Here is a 13,101-nt window from a genome sequence, read left to right as displayed (position 1 = left end):
ATCGAATTATCTTCAATTTAGCAATAAAAATATTAATTATTTTTATAATGTAAATTTATGAAAAAATGAATTCTAAATTATAAATATTTATTATCAATGTAAATAAAATTGCCTACACTTAAGAATTAATTAAAATATTGATTTAATAAAAAAAATTATAAAAAAAATAATACATACTTCAGATAATATCAGCTTGGCTTTGTTGTATACAATCAACAAAATCTTTATACCGATTTTTCAACATTTGCACTATTAGAAAAATCCAAACACTTGGTAAAAAAAGTCTTTGATGAAATTTGTCTAAAAATTTATCCTAAATATTTCACTATCCAAATCCAACAACAAATAATCCAAATATTAACAACAAACCACAATATATCAACAAATAATAATAAATAAACAAAACATTTAAACAAACACCTTCAGCTGTACGTCCGTTCTCTTTAACCTCGTGTTGTGTGTCTTAACACATCAAATATTCAAATCAATTTAATAGAAGCACTTAATTTTGCAATCCATTTTATATATGAAATTGTTTATTTATACTTTTTTTTTAAACAAAAACAGTAACAAATTGAAATGATGAGGACTCTTCTGCAGTACGGTTGAAATCGGTACTCTTCGGTATGTACGTGCGTCGTTTGTCCGTTGTTATGTATTTTGACGTCGATTGTTGTTCGTTAATTCTCGTTGTTGTATATACACATACATACCATGGAGACGTCACGACGGTATCAAATGCGACGGCGCGTATCATACATAGTTTGCTGATTGTTATAAAAATGAATTTTATATGTATAAAAAAATATTTAAATTTATATTTATTTACTAAATAAATACATATTACAAATACTTTATTATATGAAAAACCTATATATTATTCAAAGTAATTGACCGGGCTTTACTTGAGTGTTTTTTCTTAGGATTCCGTATTAAAATAGGAACCCTCATCATTTGACCTTTTATTGATTGATAGTTTTTACAAATTTTGAAGAATTCAAGAATTCAAAAGCCACGATTGACAATTTTGACGAATAATTGTTATGTTCATTTTCGACTGCTTGAAGTTTGAAACAAACAACTTCAAGATATAAAGGTTATAAATTATTGATCCATATACCATACATTCACATTACTGTCGTAAAAAAGTATATTTTACTAGCCTAACGTTAACGTATTCTTAGAGCTATGAAAGAAATCAGAGCCAAAATCCGATATATTAAGACTTTTTTACTAAGAAAATTTTGAACTGTTTTTAGTCATTTTTTCATCAATATCCACGAGCCAGAAAAGTAGATAGTGAACAAAAAATTTCAAAAAAGCACCTAGATTTAAAATTTTATTCTGTTCATTCGAATAAGAAGGAGCTGCGTTAGCTAAGTGAATTCCCTCAGAGATTGAAAAATACCTTAGTTTTCTTAAAATCAAATATTGCAAATTTAGTTTTCCAAGAATTTATATTTCGAAAACTAAGCGGCTAGAGTAGGTAATTTCTTGCTTAAAACTGATCAAAAAATACAAAAATATTTTTTATATTAATTTAAAATTTGAAATTTTATACTTTGGGCAAACCAAAATTCCATCATCAGTACAAAAGCAATAGGTCCATTTCCTTCGACAATTCGCTAAAAAAATTTAGTTTTTATGATGTTTGGCATTCATTTTCTAAGATGTTGAAATAATAACGTAATTATGGATTATGTTATGTACCTACCGAACCCTACAAATTATCATCCTATTCATACTTTATTGTATATACCACGATTCATATTTTATTCATCAAGTTATAATTTTGGTCATTAGTAAATTTTCTACGAATTTTCTTGGCAACTGATCAATAAATGATGAATGAGTAAATCATATATTTCACAATATAGTTTAATTATTCATTTTCCATAACGAAGAAGTACTAAAACACAAGCATAAAGTAATGATTGACGATCGATGAGTAAATTTAATCAATACGTATATAAATGGAAGTGACTCCTTTGCCAGAGCCGTAAAGAAAATTTTCATTTAAATTATGCTTGCGTCCATTATTAACGAATGGCGCCCTTATTTTATTGTCTAAGGTCGTAGTTTTTGGTTCATAGTCTTTCATTTTAAACTTTGACCCTAAATATCTCGGCAACGAAAAAGATAAATATACTCTGTTTTCACCAAAGTTATTCTTTTTTATGCAATTTTCAAATATGTATATCTCAATACGATGTTATTCCATTTAAAACCATTAATTTGAAACCATTTACCTTTTTATTCATAAAAAAATTCGAAATAACACTTTCCATGACAAATTTTTTGGTGAGCTGTATATTAATATATAATTAATATCGCTAAACCTTGTGTGAGTTACTGATTCGGTAGAGAAAATTGCGCAAGGATATATTGTTTTCAAGATATTAATATCGCGTTAATGAAGTTATAACCCAGTATCTTATTTCTGGAATTTTAAGCTCTTAATTCGATCACTTTTCGACATTTAAAATTATTGTCAGCGCCGGCAACGGAATACTATTCATTGAATAACCCTTCATTTTCCATAACGTAGAAGTACTAGAATTCAAGAATGATAAAAAATAAACCATCAATGATTAATCCAATTGGATTGTCATTTAAAATGTCTGTTAAAAAGTAATTGGAAGAAAAGATCAGTTACTATTTAATAGTTCTGAATAATGACCATTGATTCAATAAATTCTTTTCATTCATACTATGAAAATTTAATAATTTCCTATCTTAAAACAAAGTGATTCATTTTTTAAAAAAAATTCCATTAGACTAACAAAAATCTGTATATTTATCTCTTTTTTAATTGTATTTTTATTATGTATTTCATCTTTTTTTAAACGTATAATTAGAATCGTTTTTTACTATTTAATAAAAAATACTAACAAAATTTTGTTATGCTATAAAAAGAGTTAAATAGAATGACTATTTAATCAAACAAAAGAAGATAAAATCAATGAGGTATAGTAGTGGTTGATAGTGGAAATATTATGGAATTTTTTTTATTAATGAATGGAAGCGAAATTTTACCGGAAGGGTTTCGTGATTAGATAGAATTGATCATTATAAATATGTAGCAGAAAATTATTATAGTGGTATTTGTATGTTTTGGGTAATTGGGAAAAAATTATTTCCCGGAAGGGTTAGTTGGTACCTTTAGTTTAATTAAATTTGTCATAATGCAAGGTAATTCGGTATGTGGAAATTTTTGCAAAGACACGTCTGAAATTTAATGATAGTATCTGTTAAACTATTTTTTTCTAGATCAAATCTGATGAGTAATTTAATTTAGTTTTTATGAAACCTCGGTTTGGTTAAGAAATTTTTACAAATATTTAGTTGAGCAAATGAAGTAGGTATTGAGTTGCATGCATGAATTTTACACAACTGAACAACAAGTTTTTTCTTAAATCCTTAAAAAGAAAATCATATGTATGTCAAATATTTATAAGTGGTAACATCTTACTAAGCGCAACCTTGTATTAACACATAAAAATAGAATCTCTGCAATTTGATTGTATTCTCATTTTCATTCGAACAGGAAAATTTATTTTAATACTGAATATTATTTGAATATGTTTACGATTCTAAACTTAAAAATCAAATGGTTGGTTTAATGCTTTTTTTAAATAATAAATCTTGCAAATAATTGATATCAATATTTTCATCCCAACAGCTTCACCTTAAAATCAGTGGCGGATTGAAGCTCTTAGCTTCCATGGACCTCTCCAGCAGAAAACCCTATTTTTATTATATAAAATCTTAGTATGTATAAAAATTAATCTTGAATATCTGTAACATTATAATGTCTAGTTTACAAAAACATTGGTTATATATATATATTTCTTTTAGTCAAATAACAGCGGTAAAAATTAAAGCCCAACCACGCAAAATATGAAACAAGCATGTAATATACCAGAAGATTTAAATCTTGATTTCATAAAAAGGCTCTAGACTATGAAATACTACTACTAGAAATGATTAAAGTCGAAGGCAAAAATTTTACGAATATAAAGGAATGATTCCAGGCTATAACTGTTTTCAATTATAAGTTCTTTCTAATGGAATAATGATTTTAATCTTTACAATGAAAACACGCTCAATTTTATTGCATCCTTTCAAATAAATGAACTTAAATTTTGCAAAACAAGTCCTGTCATTGAATGCACACAATTAGAGTGGGATCATTAATTCAAACCAGGTTTAAGTAAATAATTTCTCTCAGTAAGTAGCCTTGGTCCATCTAATTGTAAAATCCATACCAGGGGAAAATTCCCCTATCTACAATTTGAAATTGACGTAGCCAGAATTCCAAACAGAGATTTATCTGGGTCCTTTTTCTAAAATCCGCCACTGCTTTAAATTTCAAAGTAATTTTTTTTTACAATAAATAAATAAAAAATATTTTACAATACAATTCCATATCGTATGGAATATGGGAGTAAAATCAATAGTTAGTAAATATGAAGTATGAAGTAATATTATTAAATAAAGATAAGCGAGCAAGACATGGTGTATATAGTAAAAACAATCTGACCTATTTTCAGCAGTTTCAAATATATTAAACACTTAATACGTTTAGTTTAGCACACGTGTGTTATTTGGGTAATTTTACGTTAAATTTATTACTTTTTCTTCTATTTCGATACAAAAGATTTAATATTATATTCAAGTCAACGCTTTTTTTTACGTCTATATACTAACTATATTCGTTTTGGAAATGTAATTTACAACGCTCACGGTAAATAAATCTTCATTTTTTCCAATATTCACTTAATTTTTATTTATTAATTACTGAAATATAATTCATTGAAAATATTAATGTCATGTAACTTATTTATTTCAAAATTAAAGCGTGTTTTTTTAACCTTAAACGGCTAATTTATCTTAGCCCAGGTGCATGATTTAAGTACACTTCTAAAGTTTTTGGTTTTATTATACTTAGCCTAAAAACTCAATCATACTCCCCGAAAATTTTTGATTTTACGTTTAACCTTAGAATTGGCGGATATTTTACGTTTTAGGTCATTTTCAATAGAAAAATCATTAAACAGCAAAATAGAAAAATAATTTTGTCCTATTGATACGTAATGAAATAGGATGTCTGGGCTTAATAAAATGGGGTGTTAAATATGTAAATATCAATGAAAGTCGCTTTTAAGTCAAATAGCCTCTATATGGAGGCTTTGAAGCTAGTAACACCAAATTATTTTTACTAATACTGTAAACTAACACCATTTGTCAGATTATTTGATATTTTATTCTATAAAACAGGGTTGAACAAAAATTAATAAATTTTTTCATTTTTACTTAAATACACAAACTATACAGCCAATGCAAAATCTCCGCATACGAATAATACCTACACTGAGTTCAAAAAATAATTTTAAGTAGAAAAGTCCTTTTTGATGCAAATTTTTTGATCCATAGTACCTACTACCTGTTAAAATATTATACTTTAGAAGACCCAATGCATAACTAGCTACTTGTAAAAAGCGCTGCTTCCCCTCTATAATCGAAATAAAAAAGAGCGAATGCTATTGTCGGTTTGCGATCCTTCAACTACACCCGTGCTTAGAACGAATTTTAAAATATATCCCTGTATCTACAATACAAAGAACAATCAATACATTTATTTTACATATACTTCGCTATAATTTGTATATAGAGGTACATTATACATTCTCCGAAAGGAATTTTACTAGTAATGATAGACAATACGTACTTTGTTACCTGTAATCATTGCAAATTTATACCCAAACAAATCATTAAAGTAACGCTTATGATGAATTTAATATTACTTAATATCAATGTTTACAAATCAATAGCCTAAAGCTAATAATTATATGAGTCATTTACTTGGATTAATTCACTTCTCTCATACAAATTATTATGAGAAGGAAGGATGTCATGACCGATCATACTTTTGACGAATTCCATACTATTCTTTGAAGGGAAGAATTTTGGAAATAAAATCCAAGCACATTGCTGAAAAGGTTAGGTGAAAAAGATAGAAAAAGGAAAACAAAAGTCATTCTAAAAATTATTGAAAGGTTACTTTTTGTTATAATTTATGTGCCGGACACTTTTTCTGTCTAGCCTTCCATCCGCTGAACGTACCATAAAAACTGAGTTCCAAAAATTTATTCAAAGTTAATCCTTGCCGTCTCAGTTGGCTCATTTCTAAAAATCTTCAAAATATATGCTGAAATTATTGAAAATGAATTGAGTGAAACGAAAGATAAATTTTGTTTATTTTTATTTGTTTATTATTCGGAATTATATTTCGAGATAATGAAATAACTGACCATCATATTTCAAATATTTTGTCCAAATTTTCTTCAAACTTCTCCGCTTTTTAGTTTGTTCTTAAACAGGCCGTTTAAAAAAAATTAAATCATTATGAAGCTTCGAAAACTGATAGGCAAACCATGGTTATAAAATCGATGAAACCTTCACAAAAATCGGCAATATCTCATTGCTCCCATCCAGAAATAAACATGCAATTGAATTGAATTATCGGCTTTCAATATTTTCACATAATCTCCACTTAACATTCAAAACGTTCACCATGAGAACCAAGAGATCAACTAGACAACTGTCCCTATTATGGATAGTTTGCTAAAAGGTAATACCTAATAGTTACTTAAATTATGTATATTTGTTTTAAATGAATTTAATTAATAGAAAATATTGTTAGATTTTTTTAATTAACTGACTCATATTTTCTTAATTAAATTGTTTACTTTCTTTGTAAAGAATAAACGTTACGGAAAAATTATTTTTAGCAAAATACAAGTTTATACAAGTGTTTCAAAAAAGGTGAGTCAAATGTATGGGATGATATATATTTTTTCAAAGTAAAATAAGCAAAAATTCCAAAAAATTACATAACTATTGGAACATAAATAAAATTTAGAAAATGTTTATAACATGAAATTGGCAAAAAACGAAACAATGAACAAATAATGGGCCTCCTCAAACCTCCGCGTAACAGTCGATACTGATCCCTTTACTAATCCCGATCCCATAAACGTAACCTTGTCTGGCTATATCCCTGACAAATCCTGACTAGCATTAAATTAAGATAGCATTAAAAGCATTATTAATATATATAGATATCAGATAAATAGTGTTTTTAATTAAGAAATAGAAATATTTCGATAACTAGTGGTGAATCTACTTAATGGCTTTTTGGTCTGAAGCCCAAGGCCCCGTGGATACAAAAGGCCCCCAGTCTTCATTGGCATCATAAGGCTGACTAAGTAGTATTAGCCCAGAGCTTCACAAATTTACGTTCCGCCTCTGCCCACAGCAACAAAATTTTGAATGACTTGAATCTACATTTATCAAAAGATATCGATCTGCAATTAAAAGAAAGCTTCTACAAAGTTAGTAATATTAACTTCATAGTCCTCGCTAAAACTTTAAAATTAGGGGAAAGTCAAACTCTATAAGATGTATGTGTTACTATTAAAACGAAACCTTTTAATTTTTACGATATTAAAAAAAAATCTATAAATTCAGTGTCTGAATTAGATTGTGACGTCACAGGCGCCAATTGTATACACTATCGCCAATGACCGCACTTGTTCGGTCGCTGACTCATATGAATATATAATAACACGCGAACAGATAGGAATGGGCGACGCTAAGCGTCTTGACGACTGTTTTAACGATACATACGATCAAATTAAATTCTTCTGGTTGCAAATACCTTTTGAAAGATATGTAAAATATATTATTAGATTTGAAAAATATTTCAACAGGGCTGTAAAAACTTTTAATAAACAAATATTATTATTAAAAAATTGGGAATTATGGGATTATATAATTGGGATAATATTATTTTTTAACATGCATTTTATTAGCTTGGTATGTATCTATGCATCGATGTAACGCAATCTTTGAACGTGATTCTTACCCATTACAAATAGAAATTTCACACACTTATAAAGAATCGATGACAATAAAATTAGTAAGTTTGTCTGATTATCCTAATCAGGATCGTCAAGATTAACGATTAACTAAAAAATCTTTGATGGTGGAAGCGCATATAACAAACTAGAAAGTAGAAAATAATATAATTAAAAAACAAGTGAAAACAATCAATTGACTGAGTTAACTGTCGAAATACCGTGTATAGAAAGTGTTGAATGTCAGTGCTTGCATTATTTTTAATAAATTAGAAGAGTTTAAAACAGTTTTTCGCCACTTTCGAAAATCTCGAAAATTTTTTAATGTATTTTCTATAGTTTTTTTTTCAAGAATGTTTTACAAGACCACTAGTTGAAGCTACTTACAAATTTTCAACTCCTTATCTTTTATAGTTTTGGAGAATATGGATACCAAAGTTTTGATCCAAATTGCGCCTTCACGGGTAAACAATGATGACAGCCACTGGATTTGAATCCCTAATAATTTAAAATATCTAATCCTTAAAATATAATTCGAATGCACGGAGCCAATACAGCAAAAGAAATTCAAATGCTCTGTGTACCTATGTCTTAGTAAATGTATTCCTACAAGTAAAAATATAAACATACTTAATATTGATAAAACGTAAAATCTTATAATAGTTGCCATCTTTAAATTAATTTTTAATTTAAATAAAGCAAAAAATTAAATTTTAATGATTTTCATTTTTCTTACATATTAAAATTTTAAAATGGCGTTTTGAATGTTAATTATAAAATCAAGGTTTAAGTAAAACGATTATTCATATTTTTCATATATGTATAAACTTTTAACCGCATTTTCAATCGTTTATTGTCTGTATCTTAAATTGATTTCTGCCTGACACACAATAACCATTGTCAATTTTAAAACAGATTGAATGAAATTATTGGATAATGTTTACTAAGATTTTTTTTTGAAAATTGCTCCCATTTTCAGGGCCGGATTTAAATTTCTGCCGCCCTGGGGCGCTGAAGAAAATGCCGCCCTATGACTGAAATTTTATTTTAATAGTTTTGATATCTTATTTAAAAAAAAATTAGAATAACTAATTAATTGCAGAAAATTTATTATGTATTACATATTATTTATTACTGTTCTTTTAAATTTAAATTAATTAGTGTTATTGGATAATTCTCCAATTTTAGGCAAATTCATTGATCAATTAAAGTTTCTATTATCAAAAAGACATAGATAATTTGAAAATATTTTTAATTTTTCAAAAAAACTATATTTCTGGAATTTATCAATTCCAGAAAATAAAAATATCAAATTTTATTTTTGCAAACCTTTATGGAAATAAATTGATTAAACTATTTTAATAGTTTTCACTTAAATTTCCTATATTATAATATACAAAATTTTGATTTAATACATAATGCATAAATTATATTTCTTGAAAAATAAAATTTTTATTTAGAAGAATTAGTTAATTATATATTGTATTGAAAATATTTTCTCACTTTCCAAATTTTGCCGCCCTAGAAAATTTGCCGCCCTGGGCACTAGCCCCGACTGCCCCTAGTGTAAATCCACCACTGCCCATTTTCATTGGTATCTTTTTTGAAATAAACATATCGATTGCAAGGAATTATCTTAAACGTATATTATACCTACTACATTTTATTTGAATAGAGTAGTAACATAAATAGTACAAGAGATGGTATAAGGTCAATCTTCACACATCTGATAACCAGATGAGACATGTTTTTTATGAAATTCTATTGATTTGTAAACACTCCTATCGAAAAGTTTTCATGGTTATTTTTAATTAAATTACTAACCAGTGTTTTCCTTGAACGGTTATTTTTCAGGTAAGCCTATACCATTTTCGTAACTCAATTATCTTTCTTCTAATACCAATTTCAATTGGATAACAGATCGGTGTAGATCTATTCACACCATATGAAAAATAAGTCAATACAGGCAACTGCAGCAATGCGTGAAACAATCGAAATTGGTATCAGAAGAAAGATAATTTTATTATAAAAAATAGTGGAAAAGGCTTGCTTGAAAAAAACCGTCCATGGAAAAATTTGACTAAAATTAATTAAATTAAATTATTCATGCTTTTCGTATGTTAGGAGTATTTAATAATCAAGAAAATTTCAGGTGGTTATCAGGTGAAGGTCGACCTAGAAGTATAAATGTCGAGAGTATAAAAATAAAAAAAATGTCAAAACTTCGAAAACATTTTAAAGAAAGATTAGGACAATTCAAAAAAAAAATCATGGCGTAATATATCCCAGATATATATTATACGAATTGTACAAAAATTAACTTTTCTTTTTAATGTACTTAGAAAAAAACTTTTTTATTTTTATCTTTCCAAAGATTCTTTCTTTCTTATATATTATGAATAAAGTTTAAAAGCAAATTGATGGGCTGGATAATTTCTAAATCTACAGAAAATACTAAATGTGGAACTTTTAAGTTTTTAAAAATTTAACACAATTAAAATATCTTGCGGGTTTATATATTATTATTACCAGAAAACAATAATAAAACATTTTAATGGGCTGAAGAAAAAATAGATAAAAAATATATTTCAGTACGTGATCAAAATACAGGACATAGATCTATAAAATAATTAATATTAAACCATAATAATTATTAATTTCAATAATATTATATTATACTTTTCAAGGACATTCAATTTTTTCCCTTTTTATTTTTTGTGATTTTCAATACTTATAACTATATTATTTAAATAAATATTTAATATAATAAAATTTGTATGTCATGTTTTTTGAATTAAAGATTTTTAATAAAATGTGGCTTAAATATTTATTATTTCTTCACGCTTAATTATATCATAAATAGGGCGAGGATCTATTATTTTTCAAAATTTTCTTATTATCTAGTTTAATTAAAATATAAAATGACTTTGCGTTACTAATTTAATGTATAAATTGTTATTTAATTTATTTAAACTCGTAACAATGGTAATTGTTAGACAGGCCATCTTTTAACATATATCAAAACCAATAAGTTTGTTTCTGCACTATCTCACAGAAACAAGTTGCACCATCTAAAAACACAAAAAATAACTAAAATGTGTTATTGAATTAGTAAAAATATTAAAATAACCTACAATTTAATTTATTTTTTTACACAAAAATTAAAAATGCCAATTAAATTAATAGGCCGTACAAATAATTTTAGTGGAAAAACATTGTGGGAAATATTAGGAAATTTAAAAGATTTTGGTGTTGGCCGACTTGTAATCAGAAATGTTTTTCAACGGTATCCAGAACCTACTTTTATGAAAATTGTAAAAGTTGAACCATTAGCATTTGAGGTATATCTATTTATATTAAAACAGTTATTTAATCTGTATGAAAATGTTTTGTAACCTTATTAGATTCTTGGGATTACTGTACTGAGTAAATATACCTATGGTTTATTTGCAATGTTTCGAACTCAATTTAGCCTTTCGCAGCACTTCAATATATTGATTGAAAAAACCCTAAATGAGGGCGAAACGTTGGAAAATAAAAAGTATATCATTATAGTGCTATTATTCAGTCCAATAATCCAATAAAATAGGGTGATCGAACTTAGGTTATACACCTATTTTTGTGAATGTAAGCATGATTGAGAGCATTTTAACTCTGAAGCGGATAGGTGCTGATTCATGAAGACATTTAACTAAAAGTGAGCTTTTTCATGAATTACTGAGCTGTATTCACACAGAAATTGTCGCTTTTGGAATTAAAAACACTCACATGCCTCTGTAGGTCTACATGTTTATGAATGCAGACATTTACTCCCTCATAAAATAATAGATTGGTGAAGTTTGTGGTATAGAGTTTTTATTCCAATTTAAAACTATTTAACTCTTAATTGATCTTCCTTTATTTTAAATATGGGACAGAGAAATAATAATTATGTTTTATCTTTTTAGGAACCTAGAAAAGTACGTGTATGGGTTGAAAGAACACACCGTGGCTATAAGTATCCAAAATTACAAGAAATTTGTTCCGTGTCTTACAAAGCTGATTTCCAATTGATACCAAAGGATGAAGAATATAAATTTGTTTCTACATCAGAAACAGTTAAACAAGAGGAAAGAGTATTCCCTGAATATATAGACTTTCCTCCTTTATTGAAACGGTTAGTTTTGAGGGATAAAACTTCAAGAGGAGAAACAGTTGATGATATTCAATTAAAGCTAAAAATAAATACAAATAGAGATAATCGAGCTCGAATTGCTGAGTCTGGTGAGAAGCCCAATGTGGAAATAAGCATGGGCTTAGGAAAACCAGCAAGTCCTGATCTATATAATGGACTAAATTTATAGAATAATATTTATATTGTAGTTTATTGTTATTGTAATAAATGTTTTTATTAACAACAAGTGAAAAAGAACAATTGACTGAGTTAATTGTTGAAATACCATGCATAGTCAGTGTTGATTTCTTTATCACATAACACATATAAACATGTGACACATACATAACTAATAAAGTATAGTACATATGTAAATGACTTTATAGGTTTCTGCATTACCGACCGACATTTAGTGTATGGTTTGTACACATATTATGAAATTCCCGCTTTATTGGCGCCCTCACGGGTAAACAGTGATGTTTACGAAAAAATGTTTCAAACAAAAGTTGTTTAATTTTTGATAAGGAACATTTTTTACATTTAAACTTTTGTTCTATCTCTAACGGTTTATAAGATGGGTCCTACGGACCCAAGACCCAATTGACCTATGATGCTCATTTACGAACTTGACCTCACTTTTTACGTCCTGAGTACGCTGTAAAAATTTCAGCTCGATATCTTTTTTCGTTTTTGAGTTATCGTGTCCACAGACGGACGGACGGACGGACAACCGGAAATGGACTAATTAGATCTATGAACACCTATGACAAAATTTTTTTCCTAGCATCATTATTTTTAAGCGTTACAAACTTGGGACTAAACTTAATATACTATGTACATTTCATATAGCATGGTATAAAAATATATGTTTCACTTATTCACTATGAAAATTTGATTATTCGTTGTTCTCCATCATCAAATATAGACACATTTAAACCCATTTTTTACTCGACGAATACTTCAATTTTATTCAAATATTTTTTTACCTTACTTGCCTTTCAGAATCTACAAAATTATATCAATGAA

General features: G+C 27.3%; 2 protein-coding genes across 2 annotated transcripts in view; one reads left to right on the top strand and one right to left on the bottom strand.

The window, feature by feature from the left end:
- Positions 1–641, bottom strand: part of LOC123298053 (BTB/POZ domain-containing protein 6-like) — a 30,993-nt gene extending 30,352 nt beyond the window's left edge. Inside the window, exon 1 of the mRNA XM_044879943.1 lies at positions 178–641. The gene's annotated coding sequence lies outside the window, so the exon portion shown is untranslated. The remainder of the gene's footprint in view (positions 1–177) is intronic.
- Positions 642–11,041: 10,400 nt separating this feature from the next.
- Positions 11,042–12,289, top strand: LOC123298382. The gene is made up of 2 exons (XM_044880370.1): positions 11,042–11,263; positions 11,870–12,289. The coding sequence occupies exons 1-2, from the start codon at positions 11,090–11,092 to the stop codon at positions 12,263–12,265; spliced, it is 570 nt and encodes a 189-aa protein (XP_044736305.1). The 5' UTR covers positions 11,042–11,089; the 3' UTR covers positions 12,266–12,289.
- The last annotated feature ends 812 nt before the right edge of the window (positions 12,290–13,101 follow it).

The sequence above is a fragment of the Chrysoperla carnea genome, chromosome 4, assembly GCF_905475395.1.
Source record: "Chrysoperla carnea chromosome 4, inChrCarn1.1, whole genome shotgun sequence".
Classification (NCBI taxonomy): Eukaryota; Metazoa; Arthropoda; class Insecta; order Neuroptera; family Chrysopidae; genus Chrysoperla; species Chrysoperla carnea.
The sequence above is the reverse complement of the archived record's forward strand: the minus strand, read 5'-3'. Positions and strand labels throughout refer to the sequence as shown.

Coding starts and splice junctions, on each gene's coding strand:
- LOC123298382 (XM_044880370.1), top strand. CDS start 11,090: ATGCCAATTAAATTAATAGGCCGTACAAATAATTTTAGTGGAAAAACA. Junction 11,264..11,869: donor TTGAACCATTAGCATTTGAG/GTATATCTATTT, acceptor TTATCTTTTTAG/GAACCTAGAAAAGTACGTGT.